This window comes from Dermacentor albipictus, chromosome 6 (assembly GCF_038994185.2).
Source record: "Dermacentor albipictus isolate Rhodes 1998 colony chromosome 6, USDA_Dalb.pri_finalv2, whole genome shotgun sequence".
NCBI classification, from domain to species: domain Eukaryota; kingdom Metazoa; phylum Arthropoda; class Arachnida; order Ixodida; family Ixodidae; genus Dermacentor; species Dermacentor albipictus.
Window position 1 is genome coordinate 141,761,090 of NC_091826.1, and position 26,848 is coordinate 141,787,937.

Here is a 26,848-nt window from a genome sequence, read left to right on the forward strand (position 1 = left end):
GAACGCGAGAAGGTTCCTTCACGGATAATTCGAACTACGCTCGCCTGGCACACGGCCAGAGAAACGCGCCTACTGCCTACACACAAGGCTGTATTGCCTCCGAAACGGAGAGAACGGCGCGAGAAGGCAAAATCGGAAAAAAATCTAACCGACGCGGGGTCAGCCAGAAGGCAGCGGCGGCTGCCGCCTCTCCGTTCTACGTAACCTCCGAGACTTCTTGCCCATTGCGAATATCGGAGGCTTTGCAAATCTTGTACAGCTGCTAATGTTGGGCGGAGATGGCACGGCAAGCTCTAAAATACAGCGAATCAAGTACGTCGCAGTTGCGCTTGCAATTAAGAACCAACGAATCAGGGCCTTCGCCACCTTCACATGTTCAGCGTCTTTGTCTCGGCAGTCTTCATCGGTTGTGCACCTCTGTTTTCAGCTTAGGAGGTATCGGCCGTCGCGATTCATTGTGATGGTGTTAAGCCTCGGCTAACGTTCGTTTCGGTGGACATCGTTGGTGTGGCACAGTCGGACTCAGAGCTTCGACTTGAAGATGGCGTGCGCCCGCGGCACACGCCATCACTTTCTGAGGCGCCAAATTTCTGACATGCCCTACTGCTTCCAAATCGCAGTGTACTGTTGCCCTCCTTCACTTTCGTTAGTTCGAACTTTCGTTAATTCGAACTGAAGCGGCTTCCCCTTGCGGTTCGAATTAACGAGCTTTTACTGTATACCGCTACCTTAAATTAGGAAGGAACGGCGCCAACTAAGACGATCACGAGAGGGAGAACGACACAGGATAAGTGCCAACTTCATGTATCTTTATTCACCGAAAAATCAGGACAGATAAGGAAAATCACGGACATGCGCACAATTTTACTAATTTTAATTCAAGTATGCACCATCTAGCCCAAATGAATGTTGTCCTGATACCTCTACAGTCCAAGGAAAGTTTCGTGTCGTTGTCATAAGCAAGAAACTCCCCATACGTGGGCCGATCGCGAAGCTATTGCAATGCCGGGCCGAACCGCGGCGGAAGTGAAGCAGGCGTTAAGCACTCCCCATACGTGGGCCGATCCCGCAGATAGATCAATTCCGGGCCGACCTGCGGCGGAGGTGCAGCAGGTGTTAAGCACACCCCATACGTGGGCCGATCGCGACGATAGCTCAATGCCGGGCCGACCCGCAGCGGAGGTGAAACAGGCGGTAAACACTCCCCGTACGTGGACCGCTTGTTCTGGAAAAACTGGCCACCCTGTATATGCAACGCCTCATGACTTCGAGTGTACCGAAAATTTGAAAGAACTCTAAAATAATGCTAATCCATAAGAAAGGGCACGCCAAGGACGTGAAAATTATAGACCGATCAGCTTACTGTCCGTTGCCTACAAAGTATTTACTAAGGTAATCGCAAATAGAATCAGGAACACCTTAGACTTCTGTCAACCAAAGGGCCAGGCAAGATTCCAAAACGGCTACTCAACAATAGACCACATTCACACTATCAATCAGGTGATAGAGAAATGTGCGGAATATATCCAACCCTTATACGTAGCTTTCATTGATTACGAGAAAGCGTTTGATTCAGTCGAAACCACAGCAGTCGTGGAGGAATTACGGAATCAAAGTGTGAACGAGCCGTATCTAGAAATACTGAAAGGTATCTATAGCGGCTCCACAGCCACCATAGCCCTCCATAAAGAAAGCAACAAAATCCCAATAAAGAAAGGCGTTAGGCGGGGACATAGGATTTCTCCAATGCCATTCACAGCGTTTTTACAGGAGGTATTCAGAGAATTGGATTGGAAATAATTGGCGATAAGAGTTAATCGAGAATACCTTAGTAACTTGCGATTCGCTGATGATATTCCTTTACCTAGTAACACAGGGGACCAATTGCAATGCATGCTCACTGATCTGGAGAGGCAAAGCAGAAGGGTGGGTCTAAAAATTAATCTGCAGAAAACTAAAGTAATGTTTAACAGTCTCGGAAGAGAACAGCAGTTTACGATAGGTAGCGAGGCACTGGAAGTGGTAAAGGAATACATCTACTTAGGACAGGTAGTGACCACAGGTCCGGATCATGAGACTGAAATAATCAGAAGAATAAGAATGGGCTGGGGTGTGTATGGCAGGCATTCGCAGATCATGAAGAGCAGGTTGCCATAATCCCTGAAAAGCAAAATGTATAACAGCTGTGTCTTACCAGTACTCACGTACGGGGCAGAAACCTGTAGGCTTACGAAAGGGGATATACTTCAATTGAGGACGACGCACCGAGCTATGCAAAGAAGAATGATAGGTGTAACGTTAAGAGAGATAAAAAAAGAGCAGATTGGGTGGGGGAACAAACGCGAGCTAATTACATCTTAGTTGAAATAGAGAAAACGAAATGGGCATCGGCAGGACATGCAATGAGAAGGGAAGATAACCTGTGGACATTAAGGGTTAAGAACTGGATTCCAAGGGCAGGGAAGCGTAGCGGGGGACGGAAGAAAGTTAAGTGGGTGGATGAGATTAAGAAGTTTGCAGGGACAACATGGCCACAATTAGTACATGACTGGGGTAGTTGGAGAAGTATGGGAGAGGCCTTTGCACTTCATGGGCGTAACCAGGCTGATGCTGATGATGATGATACTTCAAGCACAGCTTGCATATCTTTCGCAAAACCTTCTTGCATGCGTTACTTCCACGAGCTTAATCTGAACCGTTTCCATGCCCGTACAAATACTTTCCAAGTACAGCTTCTTTCCCCGCACAATAGAAGTATGGAATTCCTTACCTGGCTGCCTTCGTGCGCGCCCGATAAGCGAATTCGAAAGTGCTCCCTTTGAAAACCAGCAGGTGGAACTACATAAATTAGATTTTGTTTATACTTCATGAGTATGCATTTTGCTGACTCGCTGCTTTTAAGAATCGATGAAAGCCATTTGTAAGATGTTGAAAACGATTGCAATGATGTGGTAAGAGTAATTCTTGATATCACTTTATTTTTGTTCACCACTGTTTTACGCACTCCTGCAGTAGCCCTCCTATGGGGCTGCAGTATGTAAAAAATAAAATAAATAAAAATAATTAAGAATGACGGGCCGACCCGCGGTGGAGGTCAAGCAGGCGTTAAGCACTCCCTATACATGGGCCCATCCCGCAGATAGTTCTATGCCTGGCCGACCCGCGGTGGAGGTCAAGCAGGCGCTAAGCACTCCCCTTACGTGGGCCGATCCCGCAAATGGTTCAATGCCGGGAGAAGGAGACAGGGGCTGAAGGCGTTAAGGGTCAGGTCAGGACAGGTCGAGCAGGCGTTAAGCACTCCACATGCATGCGCCCATCCCGAAGATTGTGCGATACCGGGCCAGCCCACGGCCGAGGTGCAGTTCGCAATTAGGTGGCCCACATGCACAGCTTCACTTGTCATCTTTCTTCACAGAGTGAAAGTGCACTTAGATTTTTCGCCGGTGCAAACGTAATCTGTCATACCATGAAGAATGAGTGCGCTTTACTTCGGAAAGCAAACAGCGCAGAAACAACAATGGGGCCACGGCAAAGGCGACATCACAGTGCAAAGCTTACAACTTTGTTGGGAACGCGCGATATACAGAGATACTGTCAGTATCATCAATCAATAAATAAATCACCATCATCAGCCTGGTTACGCCCACTGCAGGGCAAAGGCCTCTCCCATACTTCTCCAACAACCCTGGTCATGTACTAATTGTGGCCATGTCGTCCCTGCAAACTTCTTCATCTCGTCCGCCCACCTAACTTTCTGCCGCCCCATGCTACGCTTCCCTTCCCTTGGAATCCAGTCCGAAACCCTTAATGACCATCGGTTATCTTCCCTTTTCATTAGATGTCCTGCCCATGTCGTGCCCATCAATCATAGTCAGTTACTATTTTCTGTTAAATAAATGAAATTATCGTGTTTTACGTGCTAAAAGCACTTTCTGATTATGAGGCGCTCCGTAGTGGGAGACTCAGGAAATTTCGGCCACCTGCGGTTCTTTAACGTGCACCTAAATCTAAGCACACGGATGTTTTCGCATTTCGTCTCCATCGAAATGCCGCCGCCATGGCCGGGATTCTATCCCCACTTTTTCTGCTGCTTAACTGTTTACCAACAGAAGCTGTAGCCTGATCTGAAATATTGCAGTTATTTATTTGATAACAAAACGAGAGAGAGAGGCACTCTTTATTCGAAAAACGGAGAATTTTGCCAGCGCGCATACAACCACTGTCACGCTACTCTGTATAGGGATGGGGAATGGGATTAAAAGAGTTCACAACTGAGTGGAAGAAAAAGAGAATAAAAATAAATATGAAATGTGCAAGTTGACTTGATAGTAATAGTTACAGGTGATATGGCGGGTAAATTTAGGCTTTTGTATATGAAATGTACAGTCTTTAAAGCTTTCCTTTTAGACCAATTTCTGACATGTATTTAAACAATAAATCCAAAACCCACCATTATTTTGAAGATGCTCGGTAACGTTAATGGATCGTAGAAAATCATGTCCGTTTGTTACTACAAAATTTTTGTTTCATCGTGGTACGCGGGGCATTCTAATAATATGTGCTCCATTGTCTCTACGTTGCCACAGTTTTCACAGTAAGAATTAGTGGTCAGCCCTATGCGGTACAGATACCTGTTCGTATACATATGCTACGTTCAGTCTAAGACGATAGTATAATATATCCAAGTGTCGTGGAAGTGCTCGTGGAAATTTCGGTCTCATTTCTGGGTCAATGTACGTAACGCAGGAAGTTATCTTGGTGAAGCGGCAGGTTCCAGATGCGGTCATTTTCTTGATAGGCATATTTTTTGCCATGTTCGAAGCGTCGGCTTTTATAAAAAATCTTCTTCTGAAATCGCGGTATTGGAGTCCGTTTCGGGCAGCTTCATCCGCCTTTTAATTTCCCGAAATACCGGCATGGCCAGGTATCCACTGGAACTCGATGCAATGCCCAGCAATCTTAGCCCTGTAGTGAAGATAAGCAATGTCGAAGGCAGCAGGTTGATTATTGTAACGCTTGTGCCTATTCCACATACTTTGTAGGGATTCTTTTTATTCTGCAAAAATCACCGATGTCTTTGGCAGCTGCTGCCGAAGTAGATATACAAGGGCCTCCTTAATTCCGTATAGCTCTGTTGAAGTAGATGATGTCGCCCGCTCAAGACAAAACGAGAATCGTTGCCCTGTATAGGGAACAAAAGTCTGCACGATGAGCGATGTGGAGTTGTAGAGCCATCTGTGAAAATGTGCGTTGCGGCTGAGTATTCTTTGTGCATATATTCCAAAGCTATCTGATTAGCCGCTGCTTGAGGTATTTTTTTTCGCACTGGTTTAAGGGATATATGGCACGATTTCCAGTGGGGACAGCGTCCATGGTGGAATGTTTTGTGGCATAATTTGTGAGGCCTCAACAGGAATCGAAATAAATATGCTTCCGATGGCCTGTCTAAAGCTAGGTGTAGCAAGGGTTCTAGATATATTCTTTAAAATGCGTCTTCGTATGAATGACGTGTTGGTGGTGAATTCAAAGCGTCTTCTGATAAGATAGAACTTCAAGAGGCAGGCATGCAGCTTCTGCTACAGATCCTCAGCGGGACTACCCTTCGGAAGCGCAAGACATACGCGAGGACTGTTGTTCCCTGCTGCCTCAAGTTTTCTCTCGCTTGTGGGAGACATTTTGTGTAGGATCGGGAGGTAATACCGTAGTGTTACGTCGACGTAGGCCTTATGGAGGAGCACCATTGATCGACAGCTGCTGCTCCACTGTGATCAGGCTGGAAATCGGATGACGTGCGATGCCGAGGAAATCTTGTCACTCAGTTTTTTCACTTAAGGTGACAATGTGAGGTTCCTATCGATCGTCACTCCAAGAAACCTATGCGTCTTGACGTATGGAAGGGTACTACCACACAACACTAGTGGGTATGTTTCCATACTCCTCCGCGTGAAAGCCATAGCAACGCTTTTTTCGGGGGACAATTTCAGACCCCGTGAGTTTAGGTAGGCCGATATATTTGCCAGTGCTCTCTCGAGGCGTTGTTGGTTGGTACTGCGGGAATGCGCCGCGGTCCAAATGCAGATGTCGTCCGCATACAGTGTGATTTTGGCACCACGGGGCAGGTTTCTTCTCAGATGAGTGAGGACTAAATTAAATAATACCGCGCTTTACGCAGCACCTTGCGGCACTCCTTTCTCGAAGGCATAAAGCGCCGTGGGGCCATCCGCGGTACACATGAAAAATTCGCGTCCTTGAAGATAGTTTTCAATCCATGCGTAAAGCCGTCCTCCAAGACCAAGGGTTTCCAAAGCGTCAGGTATTCCTTTACGATAGACCGAATCATATGCTGCCTTAATGTCCAAAAATAATGCAGTAGGTGTGTTTCCAGAGACGAATTCCTCTTCAATTGATCAGACCAAGGCAATGACATTATCGATTGCGGACCTATTTTTCCGGAAGGCATTTATTTCATCCGGATACACTTTTGTAGTTTCCAGGAACCAATTTAGTCATTTGTGAATCATTTTTTCGAATACCTTCCCTACGCAGCTAAGCAAAGATATGGGTCCGAATGAGGCGTAATTTGTCGGCTGCTTCCCTGGCTTCAGTACAGGAATAACTTTCACAAGCTCTCATTTCGTAGGAGCCTCCCCAGTTGTCCATGAGGCATTGTAATACTCCAGAAGGCGTACGCGATATGTGTGGCATTGATTTGCGAGCGCTTCATAACTCACACTGTCATGACCAGGTGATGATCGCTTATTTGCGTCGCCAGTTGCTGCCGTGAGCTTTTCAATGGTAAAAGGTAATTCTAAGTCAGGAAGGATGGTTCGAGGTGGTCTAGGCTGATGACTCGCAATTTGCCGAGAAGGTTGTGCCCCCCTGGAAAGGAGCCTACTGTACTGCTCTGCCACCTCTTTCAGGGATGCGCGCTCATGTAATGAGAGGGCGACAAAAGGATAAAGCTGTTGCGGCTCTTTGCGAATGCCTCTTATGACTCGCCAGATTTTGCTCAGTGACTGTCGTATGTCCAGTGTCCCACAAAAGTCCCTCCTTTTTTTGTTCAGTTTGGTGAGGTAACGCCGTATATGTCTTTGTGCACGTCGACAAGCTCCGAGGTCTTCGAAATTTTTAGTCGTAGAGCCTTCCTTTCGGCACGCCTTCGAATGGCACATAACCTTTCGAATTTCTCGTCGCTAGTGGGTACATTACAATTCTTAGTGGCAGAGCGGCTACTTTGTTTGAGGTAATGAGCTATTCTCGGTATTAATTCCCCATTCGTAGTCAAGGCTGTGATCCCTTTGTCTACCGCTGCTGTGTAAGCTTCCCAGTCTACCGACTTCAGTTTCGCTTTTTTGGGCGACGTCCGAAAATGAAGGGCAGAGATTAGGATGGGGTAGTGATCACTACCTCGAGTCTCGAAATCTGTACACAATCCGAACATAGGGGCAACTTGACTTGATGCGAATGTGACGTCAATGCAGCCAAAAGTCTTCTGATTTTTTAGGTATGTTATGCTGCCATCGTTGAAGGGTTCTATATTGTACCTCGCAAGAAGCTTCACCAGCTTAGCACCCCGAGCACATGTATGTGAACTGCCCCACCTCTCGTTATGTGCGTTAAAATCGCCACAAATAACATGTGGATATTGAGTGCTTGGCTACAAGTTTTCCAATATTGACACGTCGAAAGGTGATCCTGGTTCCAAGTAGACACCGATCAGGGTAAACGCTTTGGGTGCAATCAGAGTGGTTGCACAAATATATTCATCCTTGTCATGTGGTGTTACATCAATCACAGAGGCAGGCAGGTTGCTGCGACATCCAACGGGCAGTCGGCTAATTTGGGTTTGTCGCCTTGAATGATGAAAATAATAACCCGTTATCCTAAACTGCTCGTCGACGTGAGACTCGGAAGTGATCATAAAAGCGAATCGGTACACTCGCTCGAGATACTTAAAGTCTGCTAACGTCGAGTGCAAGCTGCGAAGGTTCCACGGTAATATTGTACATGTGCGGAAGTGTTTGTTGGTGTTCGCCACTTGTGAGACGATTGTTGGTGGAGCCATCGTTGCTACTCCGAAGAATCACGCCGTTGCGCCGTGGAAGAAGACGACACCAGCGGTTCTAAAGCCAGGACGGCTTCTACCTCAGCGATGCATTTAAACGATCGACTGGCACGGAGAATAGCTTTGATTGCTGCGAACATCATGAGAATCAGCACACTTGATATATCAATTACAGCGCTACCATCTAACAGTTTTTCTTGGTTCTTCCTGTGCTTCTGCTGCGGCCTTGGGGACACTTGTTGTGGGCTTACTGCTATATCATATGAGAGCTTTGATTGACTCTTTGCAGAAGAAGGCCTTTGCTGGTTTGTAAGTTCCTGCGTGTGTTAGCTGTTATGTGTTGCTGATTATTTCTGCTTCATCCAACAGCTGCTTACGTACAGCGCTTGCCGCAGTGCAGTTCGAGAAAGCAATACTTACCCGTTTTTATGTTGTAATTGTGTTCTCTGAAGCCTTAAATTTTTCCAGAAGCATTTCGGCAATCGAAACTTGCAAGTGCTATTAATATCCTGCTTTCGATAGTCTTTCCGAATGGAGCTGTACAGTTTCATTCATTAAGTGAGGGCTTAGCTTCGACAAAGGATTATCAAACAAAGTTTGTCACACCCATTTTCACCAACTAGGAATGTGCGGAATGAAAGAGCAACACTGGTTTGCTCGCTCACACAGATAGTAGGTATGGTTATCCGTGCATTGAAGCATAATTTCAAGCCATCTCAGTTTTCTTTAAACAGGGACCTCGTGTGTTAATGATATTCAACTGAATCACTGACGTGTCATTATTACTATGATAGCAACTTTACACTGTAGTGTGTGTGGCTCGGAATCAAGCAAAATGACAGAATCGTCTACCAAGTCAAAACCTCTAAAGAGAGAACAATGCAAAAAGCTGTTGTAGAGTGCTCTGTCAAGACTGACGAAAAGCAGGTAACTGAAAATTAGAGCAGTCGGAGAGTCTATACAGATACCTTGATTTTGCAAGTAGGCTTCGCCATTTCATTTTGTAAGTGTCCACCTCAGATAAAATCCTGAAAGAACAAAGAAGTTGCTCACGGGAACCCCGATTCATCTTGAAAGGCCACAAATCCAAACTCTGCAGCAGCTGCTTCTACAAAACCTAATAAGCTGTCATGTGGTAGCGAACAGTAAAGCTCTTGTGCATCTATTGAAAGGGCACTGAGTCAAAAAACAAAGTAATGACCATTAATACCGCTCCAGGAAACAGGGTACATTGCTAAACGATTAAAATGAAGGGGCAGTCTACGAGAGATCTTAAAGTTGTGGTAACCAGTATGTGGGACCGGCCTACAGATACATCAATGAAAAGAATTTTAAATTAACTTATGGGGTTTTACGTGCCAAAACCACTTTCTGATTATGAGGCACGCCGTAGTGGAGGACTCCGGAAATTTTGACTACCTGGGGTTCTTTAACGTGCACCTAAATCTAAGTGCACGGGTGTTTTCGCATTTCGCCCCCATGGAAATGCGGCCGCCGTGGCCGGGATTTGATCCCGCGACCTCGTGCTCAGCAGCCCAACACCATAGCAACTGAGCAACCACGGCGGGTATACATTAATGAAAAATTCCGAGAACAAAAAAAAAACGACGTCAAAAAGGGGAATGATGACTTTCTTTCATTATGCTGTGGCGAGCGCGTATGACAGCTCTCTTCCTATGAAGCAGAAATAATCAGCATGTAGCCTAAATCAAGAATCCATAGACACCGAAATAATTCGTAGATTAGGAGAGCAGTGGCTGAACACCTATTTCATTATCTATCAAGGAAACTGAAATTTCTCCGACCATGCTTTAGGCAAGGCGCCGATGGCAAACTACTAGGCTGCAAAGATGCGTAAGAAGATGTTTTTCACGAAAATGCATATGAATTAAGGTTAAGTAATGAATTCTGGGGTTTCGCATACGAAAACCCAGATCCGCCGATGAACTGTTTTCGGAGCCCCAACTACTGCGCAGTCTCCGAAGTCACGCAAGATATCTTCCTTCGACGTCAAGAGCCACATCATTGCCGCTACGACGGAACCGCCAGGGGAACCAAGGCCAAGGCATAAAAAGACGTCCCCACGAGCCTGCCGTCATTCTGGCAGTAGCAGCGGAGAGGCCTGGCACGCTGTCTAAACCTGCTGAAAATTTTTGCAGGTTCGTTGTTTACACTTGCTGACTTATTTAGCAAACACTCATGTTAACGTACTCTGCCGCTGCTGCTGCCACGCTGGTTCTTCCGCATTTTTTATGTTCCAAGTGCTCCTAGCTCTTATCAGTTACCCTTCCGAGAAGTATTTTCCTCTGTACCAGATAGCCGTGCTCTTAAATTACAATGAGCGATCTCAGCGATACAACCTGTGCGAACTGCATGAGAGATATATCATCTGATATCAGGCACATAGTGTGCTGTGAATGCTTAGGCCTTTTCCATTTGGGCTCTTGCTCCGGAGTCTCGGAGAGAACATTTAAGTCGAAAGGCGACGACTATAAGAAATTGTGCAAATGTACACAGTGCCGAAAGTCTGAGCCAAATGTTTCCCGTCCCAAAGATGCTGAAGATACTTCTGTTGCTGCCCTGCTCCTTGAGATGAACAGAAAGCTTGACGAGCTGCTTCCCTTGAAGAAGATGGTTCACGACCTAGAGGCCTCGGTCAAGCTCATGTCTGACAAGTACGATGCCATTCTTGGTGACGTAACCAGGCATGAAGGCGAGATTAAATGTCTTACCGCTAGGGTTTCAAAGCTCGAAAAAACAGACGGCTTTGGTGCGGAACTCATTGCTTCTTCTGTAAATTACATTGAGTACCAGAGCAGAAAGCTGAACCTCGAAGTTCATGGTCTTAAGCACGTTCGACACGAATGCCTGCTTACAGAAATAAACGCTATCGCATCCAAACTCAAGTTAGACATGCTGAATGATCAGTTAGTTTCGGCAATCCACAGGCTGCCAGCTAGAGCGGATAAAATTCCAGCCGTCTTGATACGTTTTGCGAATCAGTCGGTTAGGGATAAGTGGTTAGAGAAAAGGAAAGCGTTTCCGGCTCTTCAATCTGGCCTACATGTGATGGAAAACTTGACAACGCAAAATAGGGCTCTACTTAAGAAGGCTAAGGAATGGGCGAAAGCAAACGAATTCCGCTTTGTCTGGCACCGTGGTGGCAAGATCTTTATTAGGAAGGAAGAAGGAGATAGCGCCCATGTGTTAAAGAATCTATCTGATCTAAATAGTCTCAAATGACGAGTTAATCTGCATGCCATCATTTCACCATGTCAAGTGGAGATTGGGTATCGCCTATAGAATTACTCGACTTCATCGGTTCAGAACACTGGCTATCCACTAAATGTTTTGATTTAAACTGCCAGTCTGCTCGAAACAAACATAATGAGCTAGATGTGTTATTTGCTAGTCATAATTTTAAATTCGATTCCGTTATGTTATCTGAGACATGGTACAACCACAGTTCTCTTGTTTGGCATCTACCGGGCTATCAGTGTTTCAACCAATTTAGGACTACCTCTCGAGGTGGCGGTGTTAGCTTGCTTGTTCGTGACAATATTAATGTCGACTACATCGAAGAATTCTCATGTGTCACAGATGACTACGAAGTTCCATCCTTTGTCAGCGGCAGAAGCGTTTACTCCGTGTTTTATCGTCCACCTGGAGGCAATATTCCACGTTTCTTTAGTTTTCTCGAAAATTTCTTTGCATATGTATGTACGTATAAGTATGACGTAATCTGGGGTGGTGACTTTAACATTGATCTCCTAGCTGACACGTGCTTAACTCGGGAATTTCATATCCTGCTTCAGTCGCATGGTTGCTCAAGCGTTATCTCTGTTCCAACACGAGTAACCTATGCCGCGTCAACTTGCCTGGATTTGTTTATCACCAATGTTTCAACGGCTATCATAAAAGCCGGCGTTCTTTCATGTAACCTGAGCGACCACATGCCCGTTTTTTTCTGTTTCAAACGATGCACTGAAAAAAACAGACAGCATCTTTTCCCCAGCCAAGTGATTACACCAAACCGTCTCGAAACGTTTCGCAGACAGATTCAGTTACTTGACTGGAGCGATGTATATGCCACACAATGTGCACAATCAGCATATGAGGAATTTCTACGTATTTTCATCACGTGTGACCAGGAAAACTTTCCTCTGCGAACTAGACGCAAGCGATCATCGCACATTCGCAAACCGTGGATCACGGACGACCTCTTTCGCAAAATAAAGTTTAAAAACATGCTCTATAACCAGTTTGTCAAGTCTCGTAATATAACCGATCTACACATATTGAAACGCTACCGCAATAAGCTAACAAATGAGCTTCGGAAAGCCAAGGCCTCTTGTGAATATGAATACTTCATGTCTTGTCAAAATGATAGTCGCAAAACTTGGAAAAAACTAAATGTTCTGTTAAACGGAGCGCCGTCGTCGCCTGCAAATATTGAGATTATTAAAAATGGCATTATCATCCCGGATGAAATGCTTCCCGATTACTTTAATAATTTCTTTGTTAATGCAGCTGGTTCATGTGTGCACAGAAATGCCACCCGCTATGTTCAGGTCAGGTGCCCCGATAGTATATTCTTATATCCTACAACTGAGTCTGAGCTAGTCCATTTATTTTCTGAGTTGCGTAATACCACGTCGTGTGACATTGACGGCATACAGATTACACCTGTAAAGCACGTCTTGAACATTATATCGCCTGTTTTAACATATATTTACAACCTCTGCCTGACATCTGGGGTATTTCCTGCCAAAATTCAGACAGCTAAAGTACTTGCTCTGTTTAAAAAAGGCAATAAAACTGTGATATATAATTACCGACCCATTTCCATACTTCCAGTATTTTCAAAAGGACTTGAAAAAATAATATTTTGGCGTATTTCAGATTTCCTTGAAAAACATAACCTGTTCACTGACTGTCAATATGCTTTTCGAAAGGGACGGTCAACCCAGCTCGCGTTACTAACACAAAAGGAACAAATATTGCAAAATTTTGAAAACAAGCTGCCCACGCTCGGGGTTCTTATCGACTTCAGTAAAGCGTTTGACTCTATTAACCACGAACTTTTGTTAAAGAAGCTAGAGTACTACGGTATTCATGGTATTGCTTTGGATATAGTGAAATCTTATTTAAATCAGCGGAATCAACTCGTTGAAATTAATGGCATCTGCTCCCGTTCAAGGAAGTAACAGTTGGTGTTCCCCAAGGAAGCATATTGGGCCCCCTGCTTTTCAGCATATACGTCAATGACCTTGTTCTTGTCGACAGTGAACCTAAATACATCATTTATGCAGATGACACTACGCTGCTTTTTTCATCGAACAACGTTAAAAGGCTGGTTTCAACTGCAAACTCTGTTCTTAAAAAAATACACAGATGGTCACAGGATAATGGCTTAAGAATTAACACTGACAAAACAAAAGCTATTTTATTTCAACCAAAAAATAAAGGTGTGAGCTTAGAGACCGACATTATAATAGGTTCTTCAAGAATTGAGCTTGTTCAGTCTGCGAAGACGTTAGGCGTCTTTTTTGACAGCCATATGTTATGGACTAATCACATCGACTTCATTGGAGGCAAACTTGCGCAAGTAGCTGGGGCGCTCTTCAGCTTAAGACCGCTGCCACGCAAGGTCAAACTTCTTTTGTACAACGCTCTCTTCCTGAGTCACGTACACTACTGCTGCCTCGTGTGGAGTACGCCGTCTGCTACAAACATAAACCGGTTATTCTTGCTTCAAAAAAAGGCAATACCTAGTATCTGTAATGCTCCAGTAGACGCTCACACTGCACCTCTATTCAAACAGTTGAATTTACTCACACTGCATTCTCTGTCGCAGTTGAGGCTGTTACTAGCCTATCGTAAAGAAGCAAAACAAAGCCAGCCATACATCAAATCGTTAGCACAGCTAACTAGAAACAGAACAGAATACAGTACACGGTCACCTGAACACTGGTATGTGCCGCACCCTCGCACTAACTATTCTCTTCAAATGTTGTACCACCGCTTACCACGGCTATTAAACACGCTTAAATGTAATAACATAGATGTCACCTCCTGTCCTGTATCGCATTTATAAGAGCATTTCAGTGACATCTTGAAGACGATTTAATGGGTTGTTTGTGACTGTTTTCTGAAGTAGACTGTCGTCACACATCTCAATTTGATATTAGCCTCTGTCAAATCATGTCTTATTCTTTCCTACAATGATTACCTTGTTCTATTGCTGCTTCTTTTGTACAATACTGTACACTGTGGATTTCGCGTAGTTTTTATGATTTGTAATGTTTTTCTTGTTTTTTTTTTCTCCATTGCACTTCTGTTTGCTGGCATACTGTCTAAGCCAATTTGTCATTGTCTTTGTTTTTTTCACTTATGTATTGTTTTGTCGGTTCTAAATCAGTGCCTGTGCCTTCTGCTGCTGCCCTCAGACCGGGTTTAAGGCCCGTCAAGTCGTTGCGAGCAACTTTTCCCTTAAATCCCCCATAAAGTGTACGTTTATGGAAATAAAGGCATTTGTATTATTTGTATTTGATTTCGTGACGAGGTTCGCATTATTAAGGGGCTCCGGAATAATTTTGACCACCACGGTATCGTCAACGTGCCCCCGAGGCACGGAACACAGATGTTTTGGATTTCGCCCCCGCCGAAACAGTGCCCTCACGACCTGGATTTGATACCGAGATTTCGTGCTTAGCAGCGCCACACCATAGCCGCTAAGCCACCGTGGGTGGGTGAGCCAAACATGAGATACTTATGTTCTGCAGTCCAATTACATACTTATTCTTAATGAGTCAATCAGCTTCTGGAATATTAAAATTAGATTAGAAGTTCCAATGAGAAGACTGTACAGCAAAATGAAAAACTGGCGTGATACGTAAAAGTGTTTTTCTAAACATGAGAGAAGCCCACCAACACGCTCAAATTTCCAGTCAACCGTTAGTAATCTAGCCAGCCATTTGTTTTTTGCTATCTTAAGCCTAAAGAGCCATTGAGCCACGAGTGCTTCGTTTATACCTACCACATGGCGCAACAGCACTCATGCCTTCTCGATACTAATGCTCTAAGAATTTAAGTGCACGGCATCATTTATCCAATTTCGCCGCTCAAGCAAGGTAGCCTATGAGTGTAAGCTAAATCGCTCACGTGGCAATATATTCACGCATGTCGAACTTACAAGCGCTGTGCATACAATGCGCGCTAACGATGGCGTCTGCGCACCGCTATGCGCCGCGGGAAGAGCTTTCGAACCGATCGCTCGCGGGCGCCGCGCTCTCAGCTGGAGCGTCGACGGCACAGGTGCGCACTGCTGCGACGTCGCCCCTAGCGACACGCGACTTGGGTAATTGTACGCCATTTGGATAACGTAATGGGCGAGTGAAAGTTGAGAGCAATAGTATTACACACAAAGCCAACGTCAGCGTGCTCATGCTTTGCTTCGAACCGGAGAGGTGTACTTCCGCTTTGAGTTCTTGTTCCCACTCCGTGCAGTCGCGCGCGCAGACAACGAAAGCATGTAATTTTCTACCATGTAACACCACAACATCATGCTCTGTGAACCGCTTGTGTCTGCCTCAGTATAACCTATAACCATAGTCGGGTGTTCTCGTACTCGGCGTGCAAAATGGTGAGCTGCGCGAAGCGATACAGATGCAGCAGCTCGCGCGCCGCACCGTCAGCGGAAGTGAGCCACGCAGCAAAGCAGGAAAGAAAAAAAAGCGAAAAGAAGGTTGGGCCCATGACGTGTGCGTCATGCGATCCTCGAGTTCCGGTATGGGAGAACGCAGGGAAGGAATTTCGCTTGCTACACGCGGCAAGTGGAAAGAGTGTCGGCAGTGGCACTCTCCTCCTGAAATAATGGGTTCGCGTCACCGAAATATTTCCATCACGGCTATTAATGAAGTAATTCGAAAGACTATTGCGGCAGAACGCTTCCTGGAAGGCCCGTAACAACTTCCAGCGCATAACCAAAATTGTGCCCTTGTGAGTGGCCCTTCAACCACGTTTCTGCTGAAAGACCGCGCATGTGCCAGGGCCTAGCATACCTTGTATTACTGCCATCTACAGCGCTGTATTTGTACTGGATGTTAGTTTAGAATCAACCGCGCGATTATGTCTTACCTTAAATGACTTGTGATTGTAGACTATGGTATCTCTCAGGCTGCATACAACCATGTTGCCAGCTGTGACGAAGACCGTCAAGAGGGTCAGGACGAGTAGACTTGTCTTGAAATCGTTCTCCTCGGTTAGTGCCTGTAAAAGATGCGTTGGCTTTCACGTACAGTAATCCATAGGTCTGTGGCAAACGGCCCCGTTATCATGGAAGCGTCGGCTGCGTAGCGATGTTGCACTGTGTAACAAAAACGGCGTACTTTCACTTACCATTGCTTTCAATTTCTCACTACCTACATGCCTGGTAAATTTAGCGTTATTTTACTGCATTTCAGCTTTTTTTCTGCTCTGCCAGGAAATCAATTTGCGTGCAACTTTTGCTCGCGTTGTGCTGAGCTTTCGCAACTATACAGCTGAGAAGGGAGTCCTGGAGGAAGAGAAAGCTCCTTATCAAAACACAGAGAATTAGGCACCTGCATGCTACTCTGCGTTGAGAAAAGGTCTACGCAGAGAGCATAAAGGGACGGGGAAGAAAAGAAATGGCAAGACAACATTTTATCATGGTATCCACAGGTGTGAAAAATAGTGATGATGCTGATGTAAACAGGCTCGATGCTTGTCAATTAGATGAACGTCTTCAAGGAAAATGAAAACAAATCTATAGCTCCAGGTAGCCTTGAATAAGAAGGCATAGGACCTAGTGTTCCTGCCAGATCAAGTGATTGTTGAGAAGCAGAGCCCATTCTACTGAAATGATTCATCCTATTGTGTCGATAACTTTGGAATTCTAAGAAAATACATTGCGCTATTTGTCATGCCTGGTTCTAAGTTCAAGAATGCATAGATTTAGAGTCGAGGATACGTTGCCTCAAGCTCATAGAAAAGATGATGTGGAAGTGTTTATTTTATGACAGGGTTAGCATGGAGTGAAGAAAGTGACGCTGAAGCGATATTCTCTAGCGTTTATTCCTTTGATCGCATTAACTACCGCTCTTCGTAAATTCTGTTAGCGCGCGCAAAGTATTTCCAAATGTGGAGTTTCTCAACGTACTCCCGAGCCTTATCCGCGCACCAAGTTTGGAAGCAGTTTCAGTATGGGTACAGCCCAGAGTCAGTCCTTAAGCCCCTATCCGGAAAACTACATCTAGCAACCGATAGAGGTAGGGTTGATATTCGTAAAAAGGACAAAGATGCTCCGCTGTCGACGACTACGCCGAAGAGACTACCTCGACGACATAACAACGGCACGCCGCCGTTCCGACGAAGTCTGGAAGCGAAGAATACGCAGACGAAAGGCGACCTGACGACGCCGCGTAGCAGCGACAGGTCAACGGGACGCAGCCGCGATCCGACGCCAAGGCCTAACCGCAACAGAAGGCAGAGAACCTAAAGCTGGAACCGCATGGCGCGTTTTTCGCGAGCGAAAAACGCGACGGGGGGCAAACGCCCGCGTTGGCGCCGACGCGCGAGCACCCGTACGAAAAAAAGGAGCGGCGCTTTCGCGCCGCGTTTTCCGGGTTGCCAGACAGCATAACTCTCAACGACAGGTATTGTCTCTGTTACCGCATATATAATATGCCCTTAAACTTACAGAACACTACAATAAAAATAATCTGAGTATAATTAGACAGCGACATTTCTTTCCGAAGTGTATTTATCAAGCTTAATTTCAAGCAGCAATATTGTGTGCGAAACTGTGACTATGTACCTTCCGCATGCTGAGAAGCCGCTGCTTGTTTACAACTTCACATATAAAAAGGAGGGTCGGCCGCTTACTACCCAGCCGAAGAGGCGATTGCTACTATTAGTGGAGAATACTGATACTGACGCAAGAAAAAATGCGGGTCAGGAGGTGCATGTGGGTGCGGCCTGCCTGTTTGAGAAGAGAGCGAGCACCATACACTGGTAATATTATTAGCAATTTGTCTTGCCAATATTAGCGATGAGACGCGACGGTTCTCAACTTTAGTTATTAGGGCCTCGTTGAAGGTTGCTTTGTTCATTTTAGGTGAACACGATGCGCGAACCACCACGATGCGCGAACGAAATCACGGTAGCACATGTTTTCCTCGACGCGCGCGCCAGTTCTGCCGAGAAAAAAAAAATTCCGCCAAGGAGGTTCCGTCGAGATGCGCAGAGAGTAGGGCCATCTGGTGGCAAAAAAAGAACCAAAATGTCACGTGACCACATGCCACGTGACTTACCTAAACTCTGATTGGTGGACGCGCGCGCGCGACGCGTTTTTTTCTACTCCGAGCAGCAACACGCGGCGGCGCGATTTCGTGATGGATCCTGCTGGGCACGCGTCAAAATGACGCGCGCGTCCCACCATCCGCGCGTCAATCGCGCCTGAAATCGCGCCATGCGGTTCCGCCTTAAGCTGGAACCGCATGGCGCGTTTTTCGCGAGCGAAAAACGCGACGGGCGGCAAACGCCCGCGTTGCCGCCGACGCGCGAGCACCCGTACGAAAAAAAAGGAGCGGCGCTTTCGCGCCGCGTTTTCCGGGTTGCCAGACAACATAACTCTCAACGACATGTATTGTCTCTTTTACCGCATATATAATATGCCCTTAAACTTACAGAGCACAACAATAAAAATAATCTGAGTGTAATTAGACAGCGACATTTCTTTCCGAAGTGTACTTATCAAGCTTAATTTCAAGCAGCAATATTGTGTGCGAAACTGCGACTGTGTACCTCCCGCATGCTGAGAAGCCGCTGCTTGTTTACAACTTCACATATACAAAGGAGGGTCGGCTGCTTACTACCGAGCAGAAGAGGCGATTGCTACTATTAAAGGGGATGCCGATACTGAAGCAAGAAAAAATGCGGGTCAGGAGGTACATGTGGGTGCGGCCTGCCTGTTTGAGAAGAGAGCGAGCACCATACACTGGTAATATTATTAGCAAATTGTCTTGCCAGTATTAGCGATGAGACGCGACGCTTCTCAACTTTAGTTATTAGGGCCTCGTTGAAGGTTGCTTTGTTCATTTTTGGTGAACACGATGCGCGAACCAACACGATGCGCGAATGAAATCACGGTGGCACACGTTTTCCTCGACGCGCGTGCCAGTTCTGCCGAGAAAAAAAAATTCCGCCAAGGAGGTTCCGTCGAGATGCGCAGAGAGTAGGGCCATCTGGTGGCAAAAAAAGAACCAAAATGCCACGTGACCAAATGCCACGTGACTTACCTGAACTCTGATTGGTGGACGCGCGCGCGCGACGCGTTTTTTTCTACTCCGAGCAGCAACACGCGGCGGCGCGATTTCGTGATGGATCCTGCTGGGCACGCGTCAAAATGACGCGCGCGTCCCACCATCCGCGCGTCAATCGCGCCTGAAATCGCGCCATGCGGTTCCGCCTTAAGCTGGAACCGCATGGCGCGTTTTTCGCGAGCGAAAAACGCGACGGGCGGCAAACGCCCGCGTTGCCGCCGACGCGCGAGCACCCGTACGAAAAAAAAGGAGCGGCGCTTTCGCGCCGCGTTTTCCGGGTTGCCAGACAACATAACTCTCAACGACATGTATTGTCTCTTTTACCGCATATATAATATGCCCTTAAACTTACAGAGCACAACAATAAAAATAATCTGAGTATAATTAGACAGCGACATTTCTTTCCGAAGTGTATTTATCAAGCTTAATTTCAAGCAGCAATATTGTGTGCGAAACTGTGACTATGTACCTTCCGCATGCTGAGAAGCCGCTGCTTGTTTACAACTTCACATATAAAAAGGAGGGTCGGCCGCTTACTACCCAGCCGAAGAGGCGATTGCTACTATTAGTGGAGGATACTGATACTGACGCAAGAAAAAATGCGGGTCAGGAGGTGCATGTGGGTGCGGCCTGCCTGTTTGAGAAGAGAGCGAGCACCATACACTGGTAATATTATTAGCAATTTGTCTTGCCAATATTAGCGATGAGACGCGACGGTTCTCAACTTTAGTTATTAGGGCCTCGTTGAAGGTTGCTTTGTTCATTTTAGGTGAACACGATGCGCGAACCACCACGATGCGCGAACGAAATCACGGTAGCACATGTTTTCCTCGACGCGCGCGCCAGTTCTGCCGAGAAAAAAAAAATTCCGCCAAGGAGGTTCCGTCGAGATGCGCAGAGAGTAGGGCCATCTGGTGGCAAAAAAAGAACCAAAATGCCACGTGACCAAATGCCACGTGACTTACCTAAACTCTGATTGGTGGACGCGCGCGCGCGACGCGTTTTTTTCTACTCCGAGCAGCAACACGCGGCGGCGCGATTTCGTGATGGATCCTGCTGGGCACGCGTCAAAATGACGCGCGCGTCCCACCATCCGCGCGTCAATCGCGCCTGAAATCGCGCCATGCGGTTCCGCCTTTAAGCTGGAACCGCATGGCGCGTTTTTCGCGAGCGAAAAACGCGACGGGCGGCAAACGCCCGCGTTGCCGCCGACGCCCGAGCACCCGTACGAAAAAAAGGAGCGGCGCGTTCGCGCCGCGTTTTCCGGGTTGCCAAACAACATAACTCTCAACAACATGTATTGTCTCTGTTACCGCATATATAATATGCCCTTAAACTTACAGAACACTACAATAAAAATAATCTGAGTATAATTAGACAGCGACATTTCTTTCCGAAGTGTATTTATCAAGCTTAATTTCAAGCAGCAATATTGTGTGCGAAACTGTGACTATGTGCCTTCCGCATGCTGAGAAGCCGCTGCTTGTTTACAACTTCACATATAAAAAGGAGGGTCGGCCGCTTACTACCCAGCCGAAGAGGCGATTGCTACTATTAGTGGAGGATACTGATACTGACGCAAGAAAAAATGCGGGTCAGGAGGTGCATGTGGGTGCGGCCTGCCTGTTTGAGAAGAGAGCGAGCACCATACACTGGTAATATTATTAGCAATTTGTCTTGCCAATATTAGCGATGAGACGCGACGGTTCTCAACTTTAGTTATTAGGGCCTCGTTGAAGGTTGCTTTGTTCATTTTAGGTGAACACGATGCGCGAACCACCACGATGCGCGAACGAAATCACGGTAGCACATGTTTTCCTCGACGCGCGCGCCAGTTCTGCCGAGAAAAAAAAAATTCCGCCAAGGAGGTTCCGTCGAGATGCGCAGAGAGTAGGGCCATCTGGTGGCAAAAAAAGAACCAAAATGTCACGTGACCACATGCCACGTGACTTACCTAAACTCTGATTGGTGGACGCGCGCGCGCGACGCGTTTTTTTCTACTCCGAGCAGCAACACGCGGCGGCGCGATTTCGTGATGGATCCTGCTGGGCACGCGTCAAAATGACGCGCGCGTCCCACCATCCGCGCGTCAATCGCGCCTGAAATCGCGCCATGCGGTTCCGCCTTAAGCTGGAACCGCATGGCGCGTTTTTCGCGAGCGAAAAACGCGACGGGCGGCAAACGCCCGCGTTGCCGCCGACGCGCGAGCACCCGTACGAAAAAAAAGGAGCGGCGCTTTCGCGCCGCGTTTTCCGGGTTGCCAGACAACATAACTCTCAACGACATGTATTGTCTCTTTTACCGCATATATAATATGCCCTTAAACTTACAGAGCACAACAATAAAAATAATCTGAGTGTAATTAGACAGCGACATTTCTTTCCGAGGTGTATTTATCAAGCTTAATTTCAAGCAGCAATATTGTGTGCGAAACTGCGACTATGTACCTTTCGCATGCTGAGAAGCCGCTGCTTGTTTACAAATTCACATATAAAAAGGAGGGTCGGCTAAAGCCCCTGGGCTTTAGGGTCGGCCGCTTACTACCGAGCAGAAGAGGCGACTGCTACTATTAAGGGGGATGCTGATACTGAAGCAAGAAAAAATGCGGGTCAGTAGGTACATGTGGATGCGGGCTGCCTGGTTGAGAAGAGAGCGAGCACCATACACTGGTATTATTAGCAAATTGTCTTGCCAGTATTAGCGATGAGACGCGACGATTCTCCACTTTAGTTATTAGGGCCTCGTTGAAGGTTGCTTTGTTCATTTTAGGTGGACACGATGCTCGAACCAACACGATGCGCGAACGAAATCACGGTAGCACATGTTTTCCTTGACGCGCGCGCCAGTTCTGCCGAGAGAAAAAAAAAGTTCCGCCAAAGAGGTTCCGTCGAGATGCGCAGAGACTAGGGCCATCTGGTGGCAAAAAAATAACCAAAATGTCATGTGACCAAATGCCACGTGACTTACCTGAACTCTGATTGGTGGATGCGCCCGCGCGACGCGTTTTTTTCTACTCCGAGCAGCTGCACGCGGCGGCGCGATTTCGTGATGGATCCTGCTGGGCACGCGTCAAAATGACGCGCGCGTCCCACCATCCGCGCGTCAATCGCGCCTGAAATCGCGCCATGCGGTTCCGCCTTTAAGACCTCGACATGCTTCTCGAAGGCCACGAAATCACCGCGCTTTTAGAAACTGGAGCCGACAACTCCGTCATCTGTCGATTATTCGCTGCCAACATTAAGAAAGTCAAGACTGCATGGAACGGCCCTGAAATTTGGACAGCTGGAGGACACCTCCTGACGTCGACTCGAATCTGCACGTCGAGAATCACAGTTCATGACCGGACCTACCCTATGACGTTCGTCGTACTCCAACAGTGCTTCTCAGCACAGATTTCCTGAACCAACACGGCGCAATCGTCAACCTGAGGGCGAAGTCGACAACGTTGTACACAAACTAAGCCATACCGACGGAAAGGCTTTCCCGTCAGCGTGTCCTGATTGTGCTTGAATACCGAGTCAGCATCCCGTCTAGCCCCAGCATTGTCATTTTCGTCGGCAGTGAAACACTCGCAGACGTAGAAGGCCATCAAGGTCTACTGCTCGACTGTAAAATTTGCGTCGCAAGAGAGATCGCTTGTCTTAACGGGGGGAAAGCGAAAGTGGTGCTGACAGACTTCAGCCAGGAGTTCAAACACAGGGCACGACGATCCCATACATCGAGGAAATTGAGGAAACCAGCAATACGCTTGTCCTCTCGCATCCTGCCGCATCTAGCCCAACGAACATAGCTGTGGAACCGGACTACGACATAAATTCAAGTCTCCCAATAAGTAAGCAGTGACAGCTCAGAAGTCTTCCCCGAAGATACAGAGACTACTTTTCGACGTCATCGAGGATTCTACAAACACCAGTGGCCAAGCCTCACATAATAACCGAAGAGTGCGCTCGACCACTACAGCAGAGTACGCGTTCCCACGCGAGAATGTGAAGCTATAAAGCAACACGACGGCGAAATGCTGCGCAACAAAATCTTCCAGCCGTCTAAGAGCCTGTGGGAATCTCCTGTAGTGCTGCGTCAGCGAGGCTCTTGTAGTCTGTTAAGCTGCGTATGTGGGCCCCCTTAATGGCGAACTGCCAATTGCCATGCGTCAAACGCCGTATGCACAGAAATGGAATGGCGAGACGCGACTAGTTCTACCTCTACGATGTTGAGCCTCGGAAGATGATGAGCCACCGGGGGGTGTGCATACCCATGTATTGTTGCAAAACGCGGCACGATACCCTTTACTAACCAATTCCGGCACGTAGAAAAGACCCGCACCTTGCAGTACTTCGAGGACGCACACTGCTTTACCATAGACAAGGTGATTGCGCATTACTCAATGTCTCACAGTGCAGCATGGTTGCGAGGTCACTTGAAAATCACGCGTTGTCAACATAGGCCACACAAAATTTGTTCCCCACAAACTCCCTCTAAAACCTGGCCGCCGTTCCGGTGAAACGCTCCAAGTTTGTGGGATCAGGACCACATGGACGGTTCGCATTTCTTCCCGCCTCGCCATCCTGGTAGGCAGCACGTTTACGAGACCACCCCCACGGGAGACCGGAAGGAGAGGAAAGAAGGTACGCAAGCGCTTGGAACGCCGACAAAGGAGGGTGGTGTGAACGTCGACATGGTCGACGGGGGTTGCAGTATTTGTTCTTATCAGCTTAATATCTGATACGGGTTGTATTTGCACCTTAGATATCAAACTCATCTTTGCAATTTGGCGGAGTCCTAAAAGCCTCTTTCACCTCCGCCGTGGGTCGGCGAGATATTGCCCTATCATCAGGATCCGCCCATCTAAGGTGAGGGAGTCCACATCTACACCGCTAGATAGACGCACTAAATTTTTTTAGAGAAAGTCATATAGTCAGATAGTCAGAAAGTCAGATAGCCATATACAGCTTCGCTGTAAATGGACGGAACCCTATGTTTCTGCGTCGATTATCGTCGACCGAACAAGACCACGAAAGAGGATGTACACCTCCTCCCTCGGATAGAAGACGCATTGTATCGGCTCTGCAGCGCTAAATACTCCTCGTCGACAGATCTCAGGACGGGCTACTGACAAATAAGGGTCAACGAGAAGGATCGCGAAAACGCCGCCTTCTACACTCCAGACGGCCTCTATGAGTTCAAGGTCATGCCATTCGGACTGCGCTCGGCGCCTACAACGTTCCAGCGCGTGATGTACATGGTTTTAGCAGGATTGAAATGGCAGAGCTGTCTTATTTTCTTGTTTGAGGTGGTCGTCGTTGCTGGAAATTTGGACGATCCCCTTAGGCGGCTTGCGACAGTACTACAGGCCATCAAGTCATTAGGGCTCACTGCGTAGCCAAAAAAGTGCAGCTTCGCTTTCGATCACCTTCTGTTCCTGGGCCACGTCATCAGCAAATCTGAAGTCCACCCCGACCCGCAGAAGACAGCTGCCATCCCAAAGTTCCAGCAGTCCATGGACAAAGAGGCAGTGCGTAGACTCCTTGGCATGTGTGGCTTCTACAGGTGCTTTCAGAAATGGTTTGAAGCGCAAAAAATGAGACACGGACAGCAGAATAAAACACACGGACAGGCGCACAATCGCAACTGATCTTTACTTGCCGTGGTACTGCACTTACCGTATTTACTCGATTCTAAGCACCCCCTTTCTTTCATGATCGCGATGCCCAAAGTGAGGGGGTTGCTTAGATTCGAAAAATCTAGAATGACATCCCTCCCTCTTTTCGCTGCGACATCACGACGAGATGGGTGCGAGAAATAACGTTTTATTTTGCAAATATTCAAAAGAAAAATTGGTGCAGACAGTGAACCCACCGCTTATGTAGAATGCTCAGTCACTATCACTGCCACTCGAGTTCGTCGCACCACTTGAACCGCTGCTCTCCGTACCCCATAGCTGGTCGTCTTCCGTTCCATCGAAGTTGTTTGTGATCGAGCACTTCTTAAATGATTTGACCACAACATCCACTTGGACCGTCTTCCACGCGTCCGATATCCACTTTGCGATGGTTGATGGGGACGCTTTCTGTAGCTTTCCCGTCGGCGTCTTCTTCCGGTCAGGGTTTCGCACCCACTCTTCGTACTCCTGTCGGAGATTGGCTTTGAAGGGCTTGTTGATTGAAACGTGGAGAGGTTGCAGCACTGCCATCACGCCACCCGGAATCACAACCACGTCGGCATTGATGTTCCGAAGCTTTGTCTTAATCTCTGGGGTCAGATGGCGGCGAAACGCGTCCAACAGAAGCATCGACCGCGTGCCTGCAGGTCCGCCGAGCAATGATTCCAGAGTGAGCATGCGCGTTTGGCGGCCTTGGCTACGTGCTCTTTCTAACGAATGGGGGGTGCTTATATTCGCATGCGAACTTTTTTTCCTAACCTTTTCGCGAAAATAGAGGGGTGGGGGGAGGTGCTTAGAATCAGGGGTTGCTTAGAATCGCGAAAATACGGTATATCATATCCAGCTTTCCTGGATACGTACCAACTAGCGCCGCAAGCGGGCCCGTCACGAAGCTAGCGCGTTTTGAATGAAGCGAGCTGGTTTTTCGCAAGTAACAAAAGCTGCAGGTCGATTATCGGAAAAGGCAGGCGACAGACGTGTTCTGGAAGACAATCCACACAAGCCAAATGCAGTAATCACGCTAGGGCACGTAAGAATTGTGTTCCCACAGCAGTTAAAAATTTAGCAATGGAAGCCTAAGGACACGACGAAAATTGGTACTCGATTTTCGAGACAAGAACGATGCCTGTGATAAAACTACGGCACCTATCGTAATACCCAGTGCATCGTATGTAGCTCGGATACTCAGCTTTCGATTGATGCCTATCTCTACTCGCCACACATGGCGTAACACCGTTCCCAAAAGCGATTTTTGTAACACTGTCGTGAAAATTCACGTGGTATCTATAAAAGCATGAGCGTACCGCTTGCGAAGCCTCAGAAGTCGTGGCCGTGTGATAGAATCGCGCGCACCTATAGTCCCGGGTTACGGTAGATGCGGTTCGCTTCGCGCTTTTTCTTAAGCCGCATAGGACCTAGTTTTGAAGTCTCTCACTAGATCGCAGCAACACAAAACCCAAGATTTAGCGGCGCAGTTTTTTTTAAAGCCGCATAGAACTTAGTTTTATAGTCTCCTACTAGATGGCAGAGACACAAAACTCAGGATTCGCTTTCGGTTCTGGTTTTCCAGTGGTCCTCTTGAAATATTGTTTTCCATTTTTCCTTCCTAAAACGTAGCAGTGTCGTGTTCATTTGTTAGGTCATCGCTTTTATGATTTTATTTATTAGACATCATAACTAGAAGCTTGCGCATGGCTTTGTGTTATGCAAGAAGAAAACAAACTTTCGTGATTTGTAGCGTGGAACCTGGGAGAACAATATGGCTATTCTTATTGCGTT

At 47.1% G+C, this 26,848-nt stretch overlaps 1 protein-coding gene and 1 pseudogene across 1 annotated transcript in view; one reads left to right on the forward strand and one right to left on the reverse strand.

Moving 5' to 3' along the window:
* LOC139047104 (ATP-binding cassette sub-family C member 2-like) overlaps positions 1–26,848 on the reverse strand; it is a 628,131-nt gene that overhangs the window by 271,036 nt on the left and 330,247 nt on the right. The window contains exon 5 of the mRNA XM_070521066.1: positions 16,205–16,336. Coding sequence (XP_070377167.1) covers positions 16,205–16,336 — 132 coding nt within the window. The remainder of the gene's footprint in view (positions 1–16,204; positions 16,337–26,848) is intronic.
* On the forward strand, positions 24,086–24,260 carry LOC139047156 (U2 spliceosomal RNA; annotated as a pseudogene).